The 24,957-nt window shown below is 41.1% G+C and overlaps 1 protein-coding gene across 14 annotated transcripts in view; it reads left to right on the top strand.

Annotated features, from left to right (window-relative positions):
• PHF21A (PHD finger protein 21A) overlaps nucleotides 1–24,957 on the top strand; it is a 195,852-nt gene that overhangs the window by 154,718 nt on the left and 16,177 nt on the right. For 12 of the 14 annotated variants that reach the window (XM_055546965.1, XM_055546968.1, XM_055546969.1 and 9 more), the window contains 7 exons: nucleotides 563–814; nucleotides 2,926–3,015; nucleotides 7,051–7,344; nucleotides 19,484–19,582; nucleotides 22,168–22,219; nucleotides 22,969–23,048; nucleotides 23,503–23,563. In XM_055546965.1, coding sequence (XP_055402940.1) covers nucleotides 563–814; nucleotides 2,926–3,015; nucleotides 7,051–7,344; nucleotides 19,484–19,582; nucleotides 22,168–22,219; nucleotides 22,969–23,048; nucleotides 23,503–23,563 — 928 coding nt within the window. The remainder of the gene's footprint in view (nucleotides 1–562; nucleotides 815–2,925; nucleotides 3,016–7,050; nucleotides 7,345–19,483; nucleotides 19,583–22,167; nucleotides 22,220–22,968; nucleotides 23,049–23,502; nucleotides 23,564–24,957) is intronic. The other 2 variants (XM_055546970.1, XM_055546966.1) reach the window with 1 other exon arrangement.

Raw genomic sequence — 24,957 nt, 5'->3', positions numbered from 1 at the left:
ATCTAGAATTGGGGATTTACTGCCTTTGAGGCAACAAATTGTACTAATTCTCACGTGAGTTTCCTTTCCTCCTCTCCAAGGTGACACTCAAAAGAATTAAAATACACTGACTGTCCTTTTATCCCAGGCTTTGTGTCACAGAAGGCAGATAACCAGAATTATATGATAAGTTTCTTCATATTGATGAGGTTGTAACAGTTAAAGAGATGGTGTGTACCTCATTGATTTGCAACTTTTACAAAGTTTAAATTGAGAGGAAGCAAAAATTTAAAAAACCAGAAGAAATAGTTACACTCATATTCTCTATCTGAAAACCCACTCCTTTCCTTGTTGAAAATCCTGCAGCATATTATCTTGCAGTTATTACTATAAACAGACTTGAAGCTAAATTTGAGAACTCTGGCAAACTTGACATTGTCTTGCCCTGTAGTAAGAACTGTGCTCTACACCAAAAAGCTTAACTGATTATGAGAACCATTGCTTTGTTTTCTTCTGGAGGTTAGCATTTTGTTTAGTGGGATGACACTTCAGTGTCCTAATATCTGTTCTCCATGTCTCCTAGAAGACTGTAACTACAGCTTCTATGATTACCACAAAGACACTACCTCTCGTCTTGAAAGCAGCAACTGCGACCATGCCTGCCTCTGTTGTGGGCCAGAGACCTACCATTGCTATGGTGACCGCCATCAACAGTCAGAAGGCTGTGCTCAGCACTGATGTGCAGAACACACCAGTCAACCTCCAGACGTCTAGTAAGGTCACTGGGCCTGGGGCAGAGGCTGTCCAAATTGTGGCAAAAAACACAGTCACTCTGGTAAGCCAGCAGCTGCTACTTATGTGTGCCCACATGAAAGGGTTTAGGCTATGCATTTGTAGACTTATATCCATGTTACACTCCTGCTAGATTTTTCAGTCTCCATCAGTCTTCTACCATACCAAACTCACCTTTGGGGCTGACGAAGGAATATGGCATTCCTACTATCTATAGGGATTAGGGTTCGAGTTAGGGTTTCTATAGGGGCTTCCCTGGTGGCTCAGTCAGTGAAGAATATACTTGCAATGCAGAAGACCTGGGTTCAGTCCCTGGGTTGTTAGGAAGATGCCCTGAGGGGGGCATGGCAACCCACTGTAGTATTTGAGGCTTCCCTGGTGGCTCAGACAGTAAAGAGTCTTCAGTGCGGGAGGCCCAGGTTCAATCCCTGGGTTGGGCAGATCCCATGGAGAAGGAAATGGAAACCCACTCTAGTATTCTTGCCTGGAAAATCCCATGGACCGAGGAGCCTGGCAGGCTACAGTTAATAGGGTTGTGAAGAGTCGGACATGACTGAGCGACTAACACACGCACACACTATCTAAATAACTGTAGAGGTGTCCTGACACCAAGGATGGCCAAAATATGACTTGACTTAAAGGGGGGAAACGCGCTTCACAGAGGCATTTACGCAGCTTCATGTGGCTCTCCCTCCGTCCTGTCCACAGTCCTCCCTGTGAAACTTGAGTGCGCTGGTGCTGTACTCCTAATTCAGGGGGAATGCCCTGCTCATTTTTTTTAGTTCACTCTTCCTTGAAATTGCACCCAGGAAGTACTGGAGTTAGTTGGGGCACTTTAAAAATGTTTAAGACACACAAATAACAGTGTCCATTCCAAGGTCCATCAGAAAAAAACGACCTTTGGAAGGAAGAAGCTCTTGAACAAAAATTGTTCTTGAGATTTCTAGGGTAAAACCATCTAAAACCCAATGTTTTCAGAATATATCCAAATTGCAGTTTAAAACTCTGTTCTTAAAGTGGAAGCTAAAGGCTCTTGGTGGCTTTCGAATGATGACCAGTGGTGAGTGAAGCTAGAGGGCCTTAAAGGGAAGCTCTGCTTCTTACCCAGGAATCTTTAGGGAAGCAGCCAAATAACTCAGCCAGATGCTGAGAGTTAGAGAATTCTTTGTAGGAAGAAAGCCATTCACTGTTAGGTAAAACTCTTACATTAGGAAAAAGCCCATCTGTCCAGGCTGCAAATATGATTTTACTTTGGAATCAGTGTTGACTTTTAAAATAAACAAGTGCAAGAGTTCTTGAATGTCAAAGGAAAGCATCTAAGATTGCCGAGTCTGTTATGTTCTACATTAGAGGTATAAGGAAACAAATGTGATTGGTTCACTTTATGGGGCAAAGCATGCAAGCAAGAGAGTAAGAAAGTTTCTTAAGGTGATGTTAATTCAGATGGTTAATTCTCCAGTGAAAGCTTGTAGAAAATAATGTCTGATCGAGAGAATAGTGATGCTGAAAATCCTTTAAGAATACTGAGCTTTAGCACTATTTACAATAGCCAGGACGACGGAACCAACCTAAATGTCCATCGACATCTGAATAGATAAAGAAGATGTGGTACATGTATACAATAGAATATTACTCAGCCATAAAAAGAAACAAAATTGAGTCATTTGTAGTGATGTGGATGGACCTAGCGTCTGTCATATAGAGTGAAGTAAGTTAGAGAAAAATATCACATTTTAACGCATATATATGGAATCTAGAAAAATAGTACCAATGAATGTATTTACAGGGTAGGAATGAGACACAGATGTAGAGAATGGACATGTGGCCACGGAAGGGGGAGGGTGGGGTGAATCGGAAGAGTAGCAGTAACGTGCGTACACGACCGTGTGTGGGACAGAGAGCTAGCAGGAGGCTGCGCACAGCACAGGGAGCTCAGCTCGGTGCTCTGTGACGACCTTGAGGGGTGGGAGGGACGCTCAGGAGGGGGGAGGATATGTGTATACATATAGCTGATTCAATTTGTTGTATAGCAGAAACTAACACACATTGTAAAGCAATTATACTCAAAAAAAAAAAGAAGGATGCCTAGCTTTTATTTTATATTGAATAATTATTTTCCCCTCTGATTTGTCTTTCTCATTTTTTTTTTTTTAGCAGGTTCAGGCAACACCTCCTCAGCCCATCAAAGTACCACAGTTTATCCCCCCTCCTAGACTCACTCCACGTCCAAACTTTCTTCCACAGGTGAGTAAATCAGTGACAAGCCCAGTGACGGGTTAGGTGAGACAAGAATCCTTGTGGACCCTTTCTAATCAGCCTATAATGTACTTGTCAATTCAGCTGTATTCACATCCCACTTAGCAAAAGATTCTAGCTGCAGATCCCTATACCATGAAGAAGGCTTTTTTTTTTGGCCACACAGCATATGGGATCTTAGTTCCCTGACCAGGATTTGAACCCTTGTCCATTGCAGTGGAAGTACGGAGTCTTAACCACTGGACCACCAGGGAAGTCCCTCAGAAGAAGCTTATGTTATCATCAGGGGTTTTTTTTTTAGCAATGACAAAAGGCTGTAGCAGAGGGATGTATGGAAAGGGAAACTGTCCTAAGTTTAAAATAATTAAGATAGCACCATTTTCAACCTTATGACATTGACTTACTGGAAGAATTTAGCCAGAACTGCCTGTCAATGGGGAAGGAATGCAGTTCTCCCTTCTCTCCCCCACCACTGAACCCCATATGCTGAGGAGAGTAGGGAGGAGACAGTAGCAAGCCAATTAGTAGAAAGCATTCTGTTCCCTGGGAAGTGATGGCCCTGAGGCTTATACTGAAACCCAAAGTCTTGCTAACAAAGACTTAGACTAGGAAGCTACTAGGGAGCCCAGACCCAAGCAGCACTGCCCATATTCTCATGAGAGCACTCTTCCAGCAATTGGGCTGAACTCACCAATCTCATGACAGACTACCAGGATTGTCCCAGTATGGGTGTTGACGGGAAGTTGCCTTGCCTGGTAGAAAGATTGGGTATTCCTATCTGAAGCCTCAGCTTTCAGACAGAGAGAAGGGCTTGAAGGAAGTGAGTGGTCAGCGGCCATTAATGATTTCTGAATTGCCTTGGGGCGGGGAATGGGCAGTGCTAACATGAGATAAATCAATAATTTATCAGGTAAATCCTTAATGCTGTAGGTATCAAAAGGGCCCTAAGAACTATGGATATGAGGGTTTCAAGATAGTTCTCAGTCTCATGCAGCTTCCGACACACGTACGGCAATCACTGTGTCCACTGATGCTTTCAAACTGGTGCTGGAGAAGACTCCTGAGAGACCCTTGGACAGCAAGGAGATCAAATTAGCCAATCCTAAAGGAAATCAACCCTGAATATTCATTGGAAGGACTGATGCTACAGCTGAAGCTCCCATACTTTGGCCACCTGATGCGAAGAGCCAGCTTACTAGAAAAGACCCTGATGCTGGGAAAGATTGAGGGCAGGAGGAGAAGTGGGTGACAGAGGATGAGATGGTTGCATGGCATCACTGACTCAGTGGACATGAGTTTGAGCAAGCTTCAGGAGGTGGGAAGCCTGGTGTGCTTCAGTCCATGGGGTTGCAAAGAATTGGACACTTCTTAGCTACTGTACAATTGTTGGAAGTACTGTATAGTCTGAGAACACCTGAGGAGGACACCCATCTCATCTGTTGAGTATTACAGAAAGTTTCCTTGAAGAGTTGACATTCAATCTTAGACCTAAAGTCCTAATGATGTTAGTTTGACGTAGTTATGGAGGAGGAATAAAAACATGCCGGGCAGAAAGAGGAACATGTATGCAAGTCCACAATGGTGAGAAACACATAGGCTTAAGGAACCAAAGGAAATTTGATGTGGCTGAGCGTGTGGGCCACGCGGCTGACTCAGGCTAGAGTAACAGGTGGGGATGGATAAGCCCATGGGCCAGTGCCTTTGGAACCTTGGAGGCTATGTAGGAATTGGGCCTTACCTAGGAACAGTGAGGATCCATTAAATTGTTCTCAAACAAGTGCTTGGCATGATTATATTTTTGTTCTAGAAAATTCCCCCTTAACACTATGTAGAGAATAGATTGGTGATTGACTAGACTGGGGCAGGAAAAACCATTAGGACAGTGTCAACAATGACAATAGCTAATGTTTAGAGAATCTTACTCTATGCCACTTATTGTAATGGGCATTTTACACGGGTTATCTATTTTAATCCTCACAACAACTCTGTGAAAGTAGATGGTGTTTTTTTTAGATAAGAATCTAAGGTTTAGTCTGTTTTTCAAAGGGTGGGTCATGACCCATTAGTAGACTGTGAAATCAGTTTGGTGGACTGTAACCAGAGTTCTTAAGTAAAATGAAGAAAACAGAAAGGAAATGTTAAGAGTATGTTGCACATAGTATTGTTTCATGAGGTTTTTTAAAAATAGATGTATAGATAAATGTCTATGTCTATGTATAGATAAATATCTATGTTTACAGTGTAAAACGTATTTCCTATTATGTATCTGCAGCACACACTATAGGGTTGTCTTAGACACAGCTAAGTATTCAGACTCACAAGACTATCAAAGGCCACTCTCTGCACCAGTCCACTTGGAATGATACAGGACAGAAATCAGCACTTGCCAGCAAGATAGCATCAGACATTTTTCTTCAGTAGGAGTCCCTACAGGCGTCCATACAGCAGTCACTATGGCTGTCCAGGGACTGCTCAGGTACAGGCAAATGAGGTCTTCAACAGGACAGTAAGAGAGCCTCCCTGGCACAGAAGCCTTATGCCTCTCAGGAGCCCAGTGTATCTTGCAACAATTCATAGGTATGGCTTTCAAGGTCCCCGCAGTGGACATGCCCGGTTATAAGAGTCACCCCATTTTAGGAAGCCCAAAGCATGGTGTCTGATCTGAGCGACTGAACTGATGACTTTCAATCTGGTTTGTAATTCACAAGCATTTCTCTGTATTCCACATTAAACTGTCATCTTCTTGAGGTAAAAAAAAAAAAAGTGTTTATAGCAAATTTCTATCTGTCCTTTTTGCAAGTAATGGAAATAGTAGATTTGATTTAGCAACAAGAGGTCATTTTTACCATAAGCAGTGTTCCTACTAACATAGTTGGCATTCTTCTGTTATCAGGCTTCCAGGGGTGTACAGCTAGAGTTAACTGAAGGTCAAATTCTTATGTATAAGGAGAAAGGATTTTGCCTCCAGGTCACAATTTAGAAAGTTTAAAAAATACTGGCTTAGAGATATCAGGTATGCTACCTTAGGTTACACAGTTAACTAGTAAGTGGTAGAACCAGGATTTGAACACAGGCAAGGATAATCCCATGTTTTAATCACAGTTTTCTGCCACTGTTTCAGTAAAATGACACAGCTAGAGTAGTGGCAGTGAGGACAGAAAAGTAGACATATTTGAGAAGGATTTAGGAAGCAGAGGTAGAGTGGAAGCATTAGGAATGATTCTGAAGGTTTTTTTTTTTTCTTCTTCTAAGGGACATTTACTGAGGTAATGATTGGATTGGAAGAAGTTGATGAGTTTTAGACATGTTGATTTTGAACTTCTTGTGAAATTTCCAAGTAGAGATGTATAACAGAGAGATGAACAAATGATTCTGAAGTTCAGGAAATGTCTGGTCCTAAGATCCAAGTGTGGAAGTCTTCACTATGTAGATAGTAATTGAAGCCATAGGATGCGTGAGAATTCCCAGGAGGAGTGAGGACATTGGGAAGTAAAGGGGTTCCAGGACAAAACCCTGAGAAATAGTTATATTTTGGATTGAGCAGAGGCAGAGGAAGCCCCAAGGGAGACCTAGAGAAGGACTGGCTGAGAACGGGGAGTTAGTTAGAGGGCCAGAGATGAGAGTGAACTAAAGCTGTGGGCGCGAAGAAAGTTAGGATGCGAGTTCAGGACACTGGCAGTGTGATTATCATTGCTAGGCACAAGGTCTGGGTGGGACCAGTCTCTGGATTAGGCATCTGACCTCAGCCTGAAGAGGTGGCATGGTATAGGAGAGGGAGCTATGGTTTGGAATCAGAAAATCTACATTCTAGGATAGCATCTGGATCCTCTTTAAGACCCGATGCATCTCTGTAATATTATATATCCTGAGATCTGTAGAATTGATAATTCTAAAGTGGCTATTAATAAATATTTGTACTGAATACCATTTCACATATATAGTGTAGAAGATCTGGCAGTGTCTAAAGCATATAGGACTTGAGAAGTTTAAGTAATACGATAATTGTTCTTTCTTTCTCCATAGGTTCGACCCAAGCCTGTGGCCCAGAATAACATTCCTATTGCCCCAGCACCTCCTCCCATGCTCGCAGCTCCTCAGCTTATCCAGAGGCCCGTCATGTTGACCAAGTTCACCCCCACGACCCTCCCTACCTCCCAGAATTCTATCCACCCCGTCCGTGTCGTCAATGGGCAGACTGCAACCATAGCCAAAACGTTCCCCATGGCCCAGCTCACCAGCATTGTGATAGCTACTCCAGGGACCAGACTCGCTGGACCTCAGACTGTACAGCTTAGCAAGCCAAGCCTTGAAAAACAGGTACAGGCACGGTGTGCACCTGCTTTGGGCAGTAGCTTTGCCATTGAGGCTGGGCAGCCTGTAAGGGGTCTTTATCTTCTCAGAGGCTCTTTATCTCAGCACCATTGTTAGTTGCTTATCAGGAGATAATTTATCCACAGTACAAAAGGGCCATTCTTACTGAAGAAAGTTGGGGTTGCTTTACCCACCATCTCCTTGCAGGTGGATTCTGATTCTTGGGTGAGTGAGCTCCCCCTGCTGGTTCAGAAGCAGAAATTCACAGATGAGTTCTACTGCCCTCAGTCAGGAAGCACAGATAAGGAAGTAAACAGAAAATGCTGTGTTCCTTTCGGCCCAGTGAGAATCCAGATGAGGATATCACTATAAAAGTCAGGAAGAATAAACAAAACAAGGAAAAGAATTTCATTACAAAGATTTTCCCTGTCTCTCACAGACAATGAGGAGCCAATGAAAAATGAAGATTTCTAAAAGCGTTCTTTTAACTCTGGAGGTTACAGACATTTAGCTCAAATATTGAAGCCTTTCATTTATATTTCTAAAATCAGATTTTGTGTCAGAAATGCAAGTCTATAGAACTAAACCTCCAAGAATACATAAGGGTTCTATGACAGAAAGACTTTTAAAACCAAGAAGAAGGATTTATAGGCAGTCACCGTACTCTATTTAAAGAAAAACCAATGACAAGAAAGACTTTTGCAAAGAAAAGCTCTTTTAAGAAGGTTGCTTTAAAAAGTCATTGACCTATTTCTAATTGCTCAGGCTTGAGTTCTCATTCATCTGAAAATAGTCTCTGGTGATCCTGAATCTTCTGCTTCTGGGTGGCTGACCATGATTCAGAGAGGCTGGCCAGATGGTGGGAAATGAGAAGGCTTCCTGCTGCCTTGGCCGCCTTGAACAGAGGAGCCTTATGCATGGAATACCGGCTTTCTACCCAGGCAGCTCATAAATGCTGCTAATCTGGCACTAAGAATCTGGGTACCACAATCTTATATCAGGAAACACAAGCGAAAACATGTATCTATTCCTGGGGAGCCTACTCAAACCCTAGGAAATGCTTTGAGGAACATTTAGAGATAAGTGACTTAACATGCATTTTAGATCAGAAGTTTTCAAATTTATTATCAGCGAACTTCAGTATGAAATAAGGAAAGTAAGATGCCCAAGCTTAGGAGTTTGGGTGGAGTCATGTTTGTAGACCATCTGCCGTCGTATCCCATGCTGGCTCTCAGACGACCTCTGAGGAGCCTTCGAGTTACAAAGAATGTGGTTTCAAAGCATTATTTTAGAATGTTATTTCTCTTGGACCTCTTATTTGATCAAGATGCTTTTAGGAGACAAAAATATTTTCCATTTCATTTCATTTTTACATTTCTTATTTTTTTCTGATTACAACGATGATACACATTCATAGTAAAAGAAAATCCAGACTTTACAGAGATATATACAGTACAAAGTGCATTCCTTCATGATCTGTGAAGAGAGTAAACTTCTCCCATAATTTTTTCCTTCTAAGTTGCTAGTAGCAGTTTAGCATCATATTCGTCCATATTTTCTTTTTAAAGCAAAAGGCAAAATCAGATTATATATTACTTTGTAACTTGTTTTTACCATATTAGATCTTGAATATATTTTCCTGTCGCAGCCTTACATATTGATAGAGCTCTTCATGTTAATTATAATACCATAAAAATATATCCATAAATTAAAAAACTTTTCCAGCAGTGAATTCCATGGGCTCCCTTCTTGTTGATCTAATAAACAAATGCAGTCATTGCGGTTCTAGTTTAGCATAGCAGTCTTACAGGTTATCAAGCTCAGTCAGCAAGGATTCTCTTTAGACTCCATTCTCAAGATTATCTTCAGATCTTTCTACTCTCCCCCTTTCTCTTCATATTTCATTTCCAGTATCTCATTTAAAGCTGTTTAAGAGATCTCATAGATAGGCAATATGTAGCCACAGAAGTACCACTTACAGCCTGCTCATAGAGATACCCAAACCTGTATCCTAACATTGTGTATGTGACCAGGCTAGATGGGTTCCTTTCTGCTTTCTGCTCTTTTGTTTAGGATGATAGCAATCACCTAATAAAAATGTGTTGATTCCGTGCCAGCTGTTACGCTACATGTACTGACATGAGGGTTGGGAAGTTAAAGCCTGTGCCGTCACAAAACTCAGTCTCTAGAGCATTTGGGGCAGGTGCTGTGACTCTGCCTTCATAGGAGGAAGCGCGGCAGGTTGGGTAGTTTCCAAGGCTTCCCTGTAGGAAAGGAAAGAGGTAACATCAGCTGTAACAGCGGTTGTCCACTTCTCCTCCCCCTGCCCCCATTAGGCATCTGCAACTTCTTATCCACCCCCGATGAAAGAGCCCCTGTCTTGTCCCTTATTAGAAGCCATATTACATTGTGGCTGTGAGAAACTGAGTGGTCAAGTTTAAAGAGCTTTGAGGCTAGAAACATATTTAAGGCAGAAAAGTAGGTAAGGCCAGACAAACTTACATCGGAGCCCCCACTCTGCTTCCTTTTATGTCTTTGTCCCCTCCAGCATTCTGTGAAACGGGGCTAAACGCCTGTGGATGCTAGAAAGTCATAAAGCACTTAAAGTCTGTTAGACTGTGCCTGGCACAGTTAGTTCCCAGGAATTAATGTTCATTTTTTATCCATGCCATGCCATCCCATCCCCTGCAACAAAGCCTTCTGTGTATTTCCCAAGGCTAGACTGCTGAAAAAATCCCAGGTTCTATGGGAAAATTTGTCAGATTGCTACCCATTCCCCTACTTCCGTTTATTATTTTATATAGAAACCTACACAGTATCCTCTTTAAAAAAAAAAAAAAAGTATTTCCAAGTTGAGAATATTATCCTATATATTATCTTCAAATCCCAGTCTTCCCTTTAAGGAAATTTGAGGTAGTGACTCTTTGCCCTCCAGTGGGGAAAACAGCCAAGTGACCAAAAGATGGATTTTGCTTTGTTCTCAATCCAAATTTTAACCTTGATTGGTGTGACCACTTGGACATTTAAAACCTTTGCAGGTGTCTGACTTTGATTATTCGTGCATTGTGGCCTCAAAAGGTGAATTTGTAATTCAGAGGTATATGTGGCTAATTTAGTTCTAGTATCTTCCAGAGTTTTTGGTTTCTATCTTTTAAAACCAAAAAAGAACAAGATTTGCAAATTCGTACAGGTGCAGAGTAGGAAATAAAAATAAATTACACAGATTGGGAGTAAACAAATGGATTTTTTTTTTTCCCACTTTCAGTGGGAACATGAATACAAGAGATATCCCAGTCGTATTCTTAATTTATCTTTGAAATAGTAAGACCAGTGTGACAAAATTGACATTTTGGCCTTGGTGTCAAGAATAGAAAGTAGAAAAGACTGCAGTAAACTGCAGAGTAATATACTCCGTCTCAAGGAGGCAGCTACTTTTTGACAGTAGCCAATTTTTATCATATGGAAAACTTCTCTAAGAAAAGCCAGAGGGCTTTTCTGGTGGCTCAGTGGTAAAGAATTTGCCTGCCAATGCAGGAGACACAGGTTTGCTCCCTGATGTAGGAAGATCCCACACGCTGCAGAGCACCTAGGCCCATGTGCCACAACTACAGAGCCTGGCTGTAGAGCCTGGGAGCCACAGGAGAAGTTTGTGCGCTCTAGAGCCTGTGCTCTGCCCAGGAAAAGCCACTGCAATGAGAAGCCTGCACACTACAATTAGGAAGTAGCCTCTGCTCGCCACAACTAGAGGAAAGCCTGTGCAGCAACGAAGACTTAATGCAGCCAAAAATAAATAAAAACCAGAAATCCAGATAGTTTGAGAGATTTTGAGATATACTTTTGTTCCTTGTGCTTTTTGGTGTCATAGGTAAGAAACCATTGTCACATCTAAGGTCACAAAGATTTAACCCTAATTTTTCTTCTAAGAGTTGCATGGTTTTAGCTCTTATATGTCGGAGAAGGCAATGGCACCCCACTCCAGTACTCTTGCCTGGAAAACCCCATGGACGGAGGAGCCTGGTAGGCTGCAGTCCATGGGGTCGCGAAGAGTCGGACACGACTGAGCAACTTAGCAGCAGCAGCAGCAGCTCCTATATGTAGGTCAGTAATCCATTTTGACATAAATTTTCCGTATATAATGTGAAACAAGGGTCCATGTGGATACCCAGTTCTCCCAGCACTATTTTTTGAAGAAACTATTCTCTCCCCATTTGAACTATCATCCCATCATTGGAAATCTGTTGGCCATGGATGTATGGGTTTATTTCTGGACTATCAGTCCTATTCTGTTGGCTTATATGTCTGTCCTTATGCCATTACCAACCACACTGTCTTAATTGCTGTAGTTTTGAAATTGGGAAGGATGAGTCCAACATTTTTCATTTTCAATATTGTTCTGGCTCTTCAGGAGTCCTTGTAGCTCTACATGAATTTGAGAATTGTCTTTTCCAATCTTTCTGCAAAAAAAAAAAAAAAGGGAGGGGCTGTTGAAATTTTGATAGGAATTGTGTTAAATCTGTAGATTGTATAGTATTGCCATCTTAATAACAATGTTCAATCTTCGTGTACTTGAACATGGGTGTCTTTCCATTTATTTAGGTTCTCTTTATTTCTTTAGCAGTGTTATATAGTTTTCATATACAAGTCTTTTACCTCCTAGGTTAAATTTATTCCTAGATATTTTATTCTTTTGGATGATATTGTAAATTGAGTTGTTTTCTTAATTTCCATTTAGAATTGTTCACTGCTATTATGAGTTACAATGTGTTAGAAATACAGCTATTTTTGTGATGATTTTGGATCTTGCAATTTTGTTGGATTCATTAATTAGCTATCGTAGTTGCTTTGTGGATCTTCAGGATTTTATGTCTGTAAGATCAGGTCCTCTGCAAATAGAGTTTCACATCTTCCTCTCCAGTTTGGATGCCTCGCAGTGCTTTTCCTTGCCTTATTGCTCTGGCTAGAGTTTCCACTAGATTGTTCAATAGCAGTGGTGAGGGTGGGCATGCTTCTCTTGTTCCTCATCTCAGAGGGAAAGCTTTCAGTCTTTCACCAGTGAGTATGATGCTAGCTGTGGTTTCACATAAATGTCCTTTATAAAGCTGAGAAAGTTCCCATCTCTTCCTAGTTTTCTATCTATCATGAGTGTTTGTATCATGAATGGGTATTGAGTTTTCACAGATGCTTTTTCTGCATTAACTGAGATGATCATATTGTTTTTCTTTGCCTTTGTTTATTAACATGGTATATTACCTTCCATTCCTAAGATAAGTTCTACTTTATCATTGTGTATCATCCTTTTAATATACTGCTGGACTTGGTGTGCTTGTGTTTTATTGAGGATTTCTGCATCTGTATTCATAATCGATAACTGTTTTTTGGAAAAGTTTGAGAAAGATTGGTGTTAGTTCTTTAAATGTTTGGTAGAATTCACCAGAGAAACTGTCTGTCCTGGACTTTCTCTTTTGAGAGTATTTTGATTACTGTTTCAATCTCTTTAGTTGTGTATTCTGTCGAGATTTTCTGTTTGAGTCCATTTTGGTAATTTGTATGTTCATAAGAATTTATCCATTTGATCTATATTATCTGTTTTTGGTATACAATTAAAAAATTTTTTAAGTTCAAGTATAGTTGGCCACCTCATGCAAAGAGTTGACTCATTGGAAAAGACTCTGATGCTGGGAGGGATTGGGGGCAGGAGGAGAAGGGGACGACAGAAGATGAGATGGCTGGATGGTATCACTGACTCGATGGACGTGCATCTGAGTGAACTCCGGGAGTTGGTGATGGACAAGGAGGCCTGGCATGCTGCGATTCATGGGGTCGCAAAGAGTCGGACACGACTGAGCGACTGATCTGATCTGATCTGATCTGATAGTTGATTTACAATGTTGTGTTAATTACTGCCATACAGCATGATGATTCAGTTACCATTCATCTTTATATTCTTTTCCATTATGGTTTATTGTATGATATTGAATGTAGTTCTCTGTGCTGTTCCGTAGGAATCTGCTACCCCAGCCTCTCACCATCCCCTCTGCAAGCCCCTTCCCTTTGGCAGCCTATTGGTGTACAGTTGTTCAGTGTATTCTCTTATAATCCTTTTTATTTCTATAAGGTTCATAGTAATGTAGCCATTTTTATTTCTAATTTTCATTATTTGTGTCTTTTTTTGCCTTATCCTGTTTAACTAAAGACTTGTCATTTTGTTGATGTTTTCAAAGAATCAACTTTTGGTTTCATTAATTCTGTTATTTTTCTATACTCCAATTCATTTATCTCCACTCTAATGTGGAGATAATTTTTACTATTTCCTTCCTTCCACTAGCTTTGGGTTTAGTTCTTTAGTTCCTTAAGCTATGAATTTAGGTTATTGATTTGAAATCTTTTTTATTTTTTAATGTAGACCATTACAGCCATGAATTTCCCTCCGAGCAGTGCTTTCACTGTGTTTCATCAGTTTGGGTATGTACGATTATCATTTTCATTCTTCAGGGAGATAGAAAATTTCCCCAGTGATTTCTTATTTGTTCCACTGGTTGTTTAAGAGTATGTTGTTTAATTTCTACCTACTTAAAATTTTTCAGTATTGCTTTGTATCAAGTTCTGGCTTCTATTATCATCAGAAAAAATACTTCATATGATTTCAGTCTTTTAAAATTTATTAGGATTTGTTTTGTGTCCTGAAATACGGTCTGTCCTGAAGAGTGTTTCATGTATACTTAAGAAGAATGTGTATTCTGTTGTTGTTGAGTAGGTTGTTGTTTGTATGTCTCTTAGGTCTAGCTGGTTTACAGCGTTAAGTCCTCAATTTCCTTATTGATCTTCTTTGTCCATGTTCTTTCCTTTATTTAAAGTGAGGTATTAAAGTCTTCAATTATTATTATAGAACTGTTTATTTCTCCCCTTCAGTTCTGTCAGTATATGCATCATATATTTTGAGACTCTCTTGTTTGGTGCCTATGTATTTGAATTGTCATATCTTCTTGATGAATTGACTCTTTTGTCAATACGGAATGACTTTTTTGTCTCCTATAACAATCTTTGACTTAAAGTGAGTTTAAATGTCTGATATTAGGATAGCCATCCCTATACTCTTTTGACTACTGTTTCCATGCAGTATCTTCTTCCATTCTTTGATGGATACCTTTTTGTGTTTTTGTCTCTAAAATGTAGAGAGCATATTGTTGGATCTTGTTTTTTTTAAATCCATTCTGCCACTCTATTGTTTGATTTGTAAGTTTAGTTACATTTAAAGTGGTCACCTATAGGCACAGACTTATGCCATTTTGCTATTTTGTTATCTACATGTCTTACATATTTTTGGACCAATGTAATTTGATTTGATCCCAGCTTAGCTTCAGTAGTATACAGAAGCTCTGCCCACCCCCTGCCCGCCGTTATGTTGTTATTGTCTCACATTACACCTTTATGTATTGTGTAGCCATGAACACATATTTAGAATTTCTGTTTATGCATTTCTCTTTTAAATCATATAGGAAGCAAAAAGGAAAGTTACAAATCAAAGCCACAGTAATACCGGATTTTACATTAACCTATATAGTTACCTTTACTGAAGTTTTTGTTTTGGGGGAGGGGGTTTAATTTACTGTCTAAGGTTTTTTTTATTTCATCCTGAATAATCTAAAGGGAATTCTTTTAGGATAGGCCTGCTAGCTATGAACTCCCTTGGCTTTTTGCAGGAAATGGAATTCTTGGTTGATAATCTTTTTTTCTTTTAGCACTTCATTTATTTATTTATTGGCCATACCACATGGCATGTGGGATCTTAATTCCCTGACTAGAGATTGAACCCGTGGCCCCTGCAGTGGAAGTGTGGAGCCTTAACTACTGGACCACCAAGGAAGTCCTTTCAGCACTTTAAACATGTCATCCCATTGCCTTCTGGTCTCTGGTTTCTGATGAGAAACTGACTGTTAATCTTAGTGAGGACCCCTTACTAAGGGGCGATGCATCGTTCTGCTTTTGCTGCTTTCAGGATTCTCTTTGGCTTTTGACAGTGTGATTGTGTTGTGTTTCAGTGTAAGTCCTGTTTGAGTTTATCTTCCTTGGAGGTCATTGAGCTTCTTAGATGTATACAGGCAAACCTCGGAGATACTGTGGGTTCAGTTCCACACCACCACAATAAAGCAGATAAGGGTAGTCACGTGAATTTTTTGGTTTTTCAGTGCATATCAAAGTTATGTTTATACTGTGGTCTACTGATTGTGCAGTAGCATTATGTCCAAAAAAAAAAAATGCATATACCTTAATTTTAAAATGCTTTATTGGTAAAAATGTTGGCCATCATCTGAACCTTTAGCAAGTTATAATCTTCTACAGTAGTAGCATCAGATCACTGATCACAAAACACCTTATTTATATTATTGAATATAATAATAACAAAAACATTTGAAAAATTGTGAGAATTATCAAGATGTGACATAGAGGCAGGATTGCCACAGACCTTCAGTTTGTAAAGAATGCAATATCTGCAAAATCCCGTAACGTGAAGTGCAGTAAATAAAGCAGGGTATGCCTGTAGATCCTGTATTTCATCAAATTTGGGAAGTTTGCAGCTGTTTTTCTTTAAAGATCATTTCTGTTTCTTTGTCTCTCCTTTCCCCTGGGAACTGTAACACATACGTTGGCATGTTTAGTAGTGTCTCGCAGGTTTCTTAGGCTCGGTACATTTTTCTGCATTTGTTTTTGTGTCTGCTCCTTAGACTGGTTAATTTCAGTTGTCCCGTCTTCAGGTTCACTGACTATTTCTTTTGCCTAAACTCCTTTAATGAATATTTCAACTGTTTTTCAGTCGCAGGTTTCTATTTGCTGCTTTTAAATAATTTCTGTCTCTGTATTAATATTTTGTTTTTGGTAAGCCATTGTTCTCTGGGTTATTTTTTCGGTTTTTTGCCATGGTTTGCTTTAGCTCTTTGAGCATATTTAAGACAGTTGACTTAAAGTCTTTCTCTAGGGAGTCTGATGTCTGGGCTTCCTGAAGGCCAGTGTCTTATTATTGTTTTTCCCCAATGAAACAGCTATACTTTCCTGTTTATTTGTGTGCCTCCTAATTGTGAAAAACGTTCACTTTTAAATTACAACGTGATAACTCTGGAAATTAGATTCTCCTCCTACCCCAGGGTTTATTGTTATTGATTGTTGAGAGCCTCTGCTGTTTTTCTGTTTAGTGCCTTTTCCAGACTATTTTTACAAATACTATTTCTTGTCATCTGTGGTTATTGAAATCTCTGTCCTATTAGATTTACTTAAACAACTGGAGCCAAAAAGAAGAAAAAGATAATAATAAGTAAATTAAAAACAGAAAAGCCTCTCTTGGTCTTTGCAGATTGGCTTTGAGCAGGGGCATTCCTTCAGTGCTTAAACAGGCCACCTGTAACTGTCTTAGACTTCACCTCTTTCTTGGACAGAGCTCAAACATCAGCAGAGGTGCAAGCTTAGGGTTCTCTCAGCTCTTTTCTAAGGATGCATCTAGTCCCGGTAATGCTCCATGCACTCTGGATTCCCCAGCATATGGGATAGCTGTTTAAAGCCTTCACTCCTCTAAGGATCTTCCTCCTCAGCCTCCTCCTTCCTAGGCCTTTGAGTCTGTCTGCTGCATACTCCATTCAGCGTCCTTTGCACACGTAACTACAAGTAGCTTATGTCTTTAGATGCTTTCATCAGATGGCACTTGGAAAGCCACTCCAGCCTTAGGCGGGCAAACACAGGTCAACCTCTGTACCAGTCCTCAGGGGATTACCAGACAGGTCAGAATACACAGCTACACGTTGAAAACAAGGTTCAGCAAAACACACCAGAAGCACAGGTTACCATCTCCAAAGCCTCTGCTGAGCACGTGGATGGCTTTGTAGGTACGTAAGGGAAAATAGTTTCTTAACAAACTTTAGCAGCTTCTTTGTTCAGTAGGTGCCTCACTGGTTGTTCTCAGTTTTTTATTAGATTCAAAATTTTAAAAAGTTGATTCTGTTTCTGCCAGCTTAACGTTTGTTTCAGTGAAAGGAATGATTCTAAAACTCCCTGTCTGGCCATTTCTGTGATGTCACTCCCTTCCCCTAATTTTTTTTTTCTTGTAAGCAGTTTTAAACAACAACAATGTATTATCCCACACGGTTCTTGAGGTCAGAAATCAGGTTGCCTTTCAGCTTGGTGGTCCTGGCTCAAGGTCCCTGACAAATTTGCAGTCAGATTAGTTGGCCAGAACTGCAGTCATGTCAAGGCTCAAGTTGCCCTGTGGCATGTGGAATCTTCCTGGACCAAGGATTGAACCCGTGTGTCCTACATTGGCAGGTGGGTTCTCTACCACTGAGCCACCAGGAAAGTCCCCCTTCCTGTTGTTTTGTTTGTTTTATCTTTATTTTCTTGGATGATTTTGGTATTCTTTATGTAACCTTGAGATAGCTGTACTCTTCTTACATGAGAGAAAATTTGAACCTTGGATAATTCCTTAGCGAAGAGGAATTGGTTTGATCTTCCCTGGAGGCATTACCACCACCTGCTTTGTTCAGCCCTAGAGATGGAAATAAGAAACCCCAAGAGACTTCACACAACCTTGGAGTAGAGCAGCAAACCCTTATAATTGACCCCTTCTCCCTCCCCTATCAGACTCCTGTTGTTCCGATCCACAGAGCTATGAAATAACCTTCCTGGGCACGCAGGGCCTTCAAACAGCCACTATAAACTATTTTCCCATTGTGTTCCTTTGTAGGTGTGTTTGTTGGTTTGTTTTATGGGGGAAGTGTGTCCTTTTTGGTTAAAACAAAAAAAAAAGTGTGTGAGAGAGGAGGGCAAGCGATTCTTCTGGTAATTTCTACTCCCCACTCAGAAGATCAGCACCTCTTTACAGCATGCCTCCTCTATGGTGAGGCCCTGTGCTGGGTGCAAAGGGATGCTAAAATGTAGAACAATCCTGCTCTCAAGTGGCTTCTGTATAGTCCAGAGGTGGAAATATTACCGTGATGAAAAAGAAAAAAAAAAATGCAAAGTAGCATTTATGCCCCTAGTGGTTGCCACAGTACTGATAAGGCAGATACTTAAACTTTCCTAAAGCAATAATGTGAGAAGCAGAAGGAAAATAATGGAAGTGGCCAGGAAATAAAGTGAAAGTCTTTGTTATTATGTTTGTTTTTCAGGTCTAGTAAAATATTTCACAACATAATGATTTCTGAGACCTTTTGATATCCTGCTTTTAGAACCTTCTTTCTACATTTGGCTTTCATTTGGCTCCTTCTCATCAATAATCAGACAGTTTCACTTTTATTTAATTACTTGTTGCCATACAAAAAGACCATTTGCATCTTCATTGTTTTTAATTTTGAAAAAGTAAATTAGGTTTGTGTTTATAGTTTTGTATCCACTCTTCTAATATCATTTCAGTATTTACAGAGGATTTCATAACATGAATTAGCCTTTGGGTCATGATGAGAATAGAAAGGCCAACCCAGCCCCCAGTCTACCAATTTGCTAGCTTCCTCTTGTGTCTGAAGATGGTAAGGCTACTGGTGGTGTTTCATTTGAATGGATGCACCTGGAAGGCGAGGTTGGCTACAATCAGGATGTCGGCCTTTTACAAGATAGTCTTTCCTTGGCAACTGCATCTCTCCTCTAATGGATGATACAGGCAGATTTTAAGTGTCCCGAGTAAGCAGAGTTCTGCAGCCTCTCTTAAGGCTGTGATTGGAATTCTTCTGAAATAGAAAAGTGTGTATGTAAGACTTTTTTTTTTTTAACATCATTCAGATCTTAAGTGCACTGTGAACCAGAGCTTGCCCTATATGTAACAAGAATGGACTTATTTCTGGAAAACTACTCCTGCATCCTAAAGTACATAGAAATAGACTATTGTAATTTTTTTATTTGGCTGCTCCGGGTCTTAGTTGCAGCATGTGGGATCTAGTTCCCTGACCAGGGATCAAACCCAGGCCCCCTCCATTGGGAGCACAGAGTCTTAACCTCTGGACCACCAGGGAAGTCCCTCCCCTTCTAACCTGAAGTCCATATTACCTCCTTTATTAATGTTTCCGGTTTGAGTATGTTCTTTTCTTTCTTGTTGGCAACAAAGTATGTTTGCTTTTATTCTCTTAATAAAAAGTGAATTCTGAAGTTTGATTTAATTTTCCTCTTCTAGACGGTTAAATCCCACACAGAAGCAGATGAGAAACAAACGGAGAGCCGCACCGTCACCCCGCCTGCTGCACCCAAACCAAAACGGGAGGAGAACCCTCAGGTAGGCCCAGCCCTCCCAGGCATGGCTCAGTCTCTGAGATGTGACTTTACTCTCATACATCAGGGGGGACCCTTGCTTTCTGAACCACTTGATTTGCTTTTCTTGTGCTTTCTCACTCTTCAGTGATGTTATTGCCAAATCAGGTTGGCCTGGGACAGATTAAGAGTGTGGCCTTAGGGTTCACGAGCTGGCAAACAGAGATTCCATAGCTGTGTCACAGATTTGAATTGTGTGATGCATGACTATTTCCCAGGTACCCCCCGGCATTCCTAATGATCATTCTGTTTTGTTTGTCTCAGCCAGCATCTATAAGGGGTCTGGTTCACTCAGTTAATGTCTATCCATGTTATTGATTACACTTGTTACATGTGCATTTTTGTTATTACTGTTGTATTGCATTAGATCCCCAAATCCCAGATGAATCAGTAGCTCGAAAGTATATCACTGAAGCACAAAAGTAGGGATGAAAACAGTAACATCTGTACTGCAACTTAATATAGACTTATAAACTTAAATAGCAAACAAAACTCTGATACAAACACAGATTGTGAATTTGTGTGTCCTTAGACAATAGAATATTATACTTGATACTTTTGTACAAGCAGCTCTAAAAGAAAAATATGGACAGGTAATATGATGATGAATATCTGATAGTTGGATTTTATTCGACCAGATCCATTCCCTTCTGTCCTCAGTGCATTCTTTGTAATGAAACCATGTCAGATAGTGGCATGAAGCCATCAAAGCTTCATGTCATTTTTTAGAGCAATGATTTATTAAGCCAGTTCAGGTTTTTCTACAACAAGTAGAAATTATAATTCTTTATGATATGAAATGAATTAATTTTTAATTTGCTTTTTAAAGAAGAGACTGAAACTTGAACCAAAAAGAAGTACTAGTCATGCATGTTGCTGAGAAACTTACAAAATCATCTGCAAAATTAGTGTCAAGTATTAGGCTTGGAGGGTGAAAAAGAGAGCAGATTATTAGCAAAATTCCATTATCAAAACAAACTGAAGGATGTCTTATGTCAGTAGCACCGTGTAGACATGCAGGTACCCTTGTGTTATAACAGGTATTTCTAATTGGACAGAATCACGGCCATAAAGAGGATAAATTCGTTATTGGTATACATGTGATACATAGATGAGGCCAGAGTTCTTGACTTTTTATTCTATTTATCACTAAAAATCAGTTTTGTGGAAGAGATTGTTTCCCCATGTAGTAATTCTTTTATGAGCTTGATCTAGACTGGCAAAGATGAGTTGGATGTGAGTGGCCAAGAAGGGTGCCGTTACTTGATTAAAAGAAGGTGCATCAGAATGTCAGTTCACACACTGCTTTATTAACACAGAACAGTTGGGAGACAGTCTTGTGATCTTAAGTTTTGAAGGAATAAGTGAAAATTAGGAATGCGGTTAATTGGCAGCTGCAAAGTGTATGCAGTGTAGAGAATGGGCAGCAAGTCCAAGGCTTTTCCTTACTGAAGCACTCGGGCTGTTGGGAGGACAAGTGCCCACCTGCTTTTGAAATAAGAAATAAAATAATTACATTTCTTCAGGATGCTGAGAATACCAGTAAAGGACATTTCTGTTTTCTCAAGTGGCTTGTTCAAGATTATCTTTATAAAACACGCAGTAACTTGAGTAGCCTGAACCTGTCAGTTCAGGCCAAAATATCATGATGCTTAATGTTGAGAGTAAAATGTCTGGATTTTCAAAGGCCAAATTGTGGTATACATAATTCTGCAGGAGTGTCAACTAATGCTGTTTCCTTATTCATCAGTTAGAGAAATTGATGGTGTATCATTTGGCATATTTAGCAGCCGCATGCAGTGCTATAGCAGAAAAGGAAGACATACTTTCCAGACCCACATCCAACCAAACAGCAAAATAGTAATCAATCTGTTGCTCACTCGATGTTTAAGCAATGAACATTCCAGCCTTGGAGTCCAGTGTTCTCATCAGTCTAGCTTCTGATGGAGCGCTGAGAGTGGTGGTCAGAGAGAAATGACTCTATAATTTATAGGTCCATGGTTGACCGGAAAGGCACAGTATTAAGCAGAACCACCCGCTAGCATTCCTAAAACTCTTAGCTTTGAGTTTTCATTGTCCTGAAAATTGAACTGAATGTTCATTGTCCAGTCAGTGGTAGTAAAAATACAACAACTCTTGACCTGGTATCACAAACGAAGTTCTTAGAATTTGGAGCTTGTTGTATGGGAGGCTCTTTGGAACACTCTGTGTGGTGTTTTTTTTTTTTTTTTTCAGTGTGGAGTCCTCTTTTCTCTTAGAGAATTTTTCTGGGAAAACTTAGGTCTTTCAAGATTCTGATTTCTGCCTTTGAGAAAGTAGAAGATGCAGGCCCCAGTCCTTCTCTTTTGATTCCTGTAAGATCAGAAAGCTTCCTGGGCAGCTTCATAGCTTCTCAGAGTAGAGGGTGCCTGCTCCTTGCTCATCTGAACCTGGCTTTCTTCCTGCCACCAGCCATTGGGTGGCTTTCCCTAGGAGTCTAACTGGGAACATGCAGTTGGCTTTGTGAGAACCCAAACTGAAGTATATTCTTCTTTTGTTTCTCTGGCACAGAAACTTGCCTTCATGGTGTCTCTAGGGTTGGTAACACATGACCATCTAGAAGGTAAGAGAAGACATTCATGATGCTGCCTTGCTTCTGGCCTAGAGCTTTGTTCTCAAAAATGGTGTTCTATTTATTGTTAGACTTGAAAATTGGAACACAGAGTGTGATTCAACCAGTGTGGACTTTTTTTTGGAGTAAACTTACCTTCCTTCTAGCTAATGTTCAGCTTCTCTCCTGTCTTTATTTATCCACACTATTGTCCTGGGGAAATTCCCTACTTGCCTGAATTAAGGGGACTGCTGTTCACTTAGAGAAACTATTTTTTTTTCCTGGCAGCGCAAAGTAGCAAATGGCCCTCTGACAAGTCTTGGAATTTCTCAGTCACTTTTGATTATCAGAATCTTAGGAATAGTTGCAGAGCTGTGCCTCTCTTAGTTATTTAATTCAAAAGTGGTAATCTATGATTACTCGGTCTAGGTCTGTGGATAAAGGTCACCCACACCTGTATTAGAGTGACCTAAAAATAGATCAGGACAGCTTGTTGAGAGGTGTGGTCTACTGTTAAGCTCTCAGTCCACAGAGAGCCACCCTGCAGGACAGCACGGCCTTGCCCTCCAAGAGGCAAGAGGAAACGGTCCTGCGTGCTTGCTCCCAGCCGCGTGCTAGCCTTGGCTGAGGCTGCAGTGTAACCAAGAGACCTGCTCTCCTTCCCTAACTTGTCGTGGGAAAGCCAGTAGGTAGACAGGGAAGGTGAGCTTGGCGGGGTTCTCCGTGCCCCTCTTCTAATCCAAACCTTTTGCTTTCCAAAGAAATCCAAAGCAAGAGGCAAGAGCGGAAACGAAGAACGACAGCGAACCCGGTGTACAGTGGTGCGGTCTTTGAGCCGGAGGTACTCTTGGCAGCACTCGGCCCTTCTGCACGTGTTCAGTTTTAGTCACAACTCATTCAGTGCCTCCCCTCCGAAAACCTGCTTAAGAGCAGTACCCAGATTGTACTTGGCCAGCTTTGTAAAATGGGGGATTTTTTCTCTGGCCTATCCCATTTTTTCATTTTTCTCACTGTTTTTCCCCTTAATTTCTTCCCGAAGTTCAAGTAGCTACAGACCTACCTTAAAATTTTAACTCATCCTGTCATTTGAGTATGACTGTCTCCTGAAGCAGAGACAGGTTTCTCTGGAGTGTTCTCTTAGAGCCAAGTACACATAATAACCCCACACCTTGGGGTGACCGGCACTAACTAGTTGGCAGGTTGGCGGGCCTGCAGTGCCTGGTCTTTAGCTTGTACCAGTGTTAGTAATAACCATGCCGTTCAGCCAGTCACCTCTCCGTCTTCATTCCCCAAAGCGTAAGAAGAGTGCAGTCACCTACCTGAACAGTACAATGCATCCTGGGACCCGGAAGAGAGGTGAGTACCTTTCTGTGTCTCTCCCTTGCTGTTGCTTTTGCTTTCTGTGTTGTGTTTCCTTCCCCTCCCTCCTCCCATTGTCCTGGAGCCTGTCTTAATTCCTGTCCCCCTTGAAAACAGTCTTGTTGCTGTTCTCTGAGAATGGGGGGAAAAGAGAGTGAGATTTCTCATTAGAGGTCTGTATGCTGGATCAAAGCTGCCTTCCTGGGGTTCTGGCAGAGCTGGCTCAGGGGAATGGCTTAATGCAGCTTTTCTGCCCCAGGCCCACCAGGCTGTTGATGAATAGCACAGTGAGCAGAACACCCCGTAAGAAGAAGCATTTTAGCATCATTGAGCCAAACAGAACGCTGCTGTTGCCAAGGTGTTCTTAGTAGTGTCTGAATGGTCCTGACGCAGTGAGGACAGAGCATCACTCTTAAGCGTTTGTGAGCTGCAGGCTTCCTAGGAAGGAGATGGGTAGCCACACTGAGAATTTAGAATGTATGAGAGAAGAGAGCATCTCCAACTAAGGAAGAAAAGATCACTGTCAAAACAGGCTCCCCAGAGCAGACATTCCCAAAGAGCTCCACCCCCCAATTGTCCCCCCAGGGCAGTCTCCACTCTCACCACAAGTAGGCCTAAAAAGGTCTTAATGGCTCAGAGTTTGAGCTCATAAGCAGGGCTCTGAAATTGTTCTTTGATGTCAGTAATACAGCCCAAGGTCCCTTTCTCCACATGATAATGCGGCCCTGAATTACAGTTCTAGGCCAGAAAGGTTGCAGAGTGAGTGGAGTAGTGTACTGATTTGTGTGCGTGCACACTGTCTCAGGGCTGCTGGAAGCTTAGGCGGTCACCTCGACCCTTTGTCTGCCTTAGGCAGGGCTCCGACTATGCCATTCCCACCTCTTCCCCTCACAGAGATAGCACACCCACCTTAGTGACCCGTTCCAGTGCTTCATCAGTCCCTCCTCCTTCTGGAAGCCAAAACACGCTTAAATGGGAGTCTTGCAGTCACTGGGCTTGCTTCATATTGATCCCTAGGCTGCAGTGTCATGGGTTATTTTCTGTAGTTTTGTTTTGTTTTTGGCAATTTTTAGTGACCTCTGACATAATTCTCAGAGAGGAGCCCCCAGCCAGAAGCTGCAGTTAATTGGCCTGCCAGTGGGCAGTATCCGCTAAGAGGATAGGGGTTAAATGAGCCAGAAAGACCTTGGCATCTCTTGCCAAGGTCAGAGGATGAAAGCCTGCATTCACAATGCCTAGGACGTGCTTTCTGTGGGTAAACAAAGAGCATTCATCTTCCACTTTCCCTTCTAGCAGCACTAAATACCTTCGAAAAGACAAACCAGTATGGTCTGTCTCTGTACGGCAGACAGTGCCAGTTTAACACAGATAGGTAATGTTTGTGGAATATC

Source organism: Bubalus kerabau, chromosome 15, assembly GCF_029407905.1.
Source record: "Bubalus kerabau isolate K-KA32 ecotype Philippines breed swamp buffalo chromosome 15, PCC_UOA_SB_1v2, whole genome shotgun sequence".
In the NCBI taxonomy this organism is placed as follows: Eukaryota; Metazoa; Chordata; class Mammalia; order Artiodactyla; family Bovidae; genus Bubalus; species Bubalus kerabau.
The sequence above is the reverse complement of the archived record's forward strand: the minus strand, read 5'-3'. Positions and strand labels throughout refer to the sequence as shown.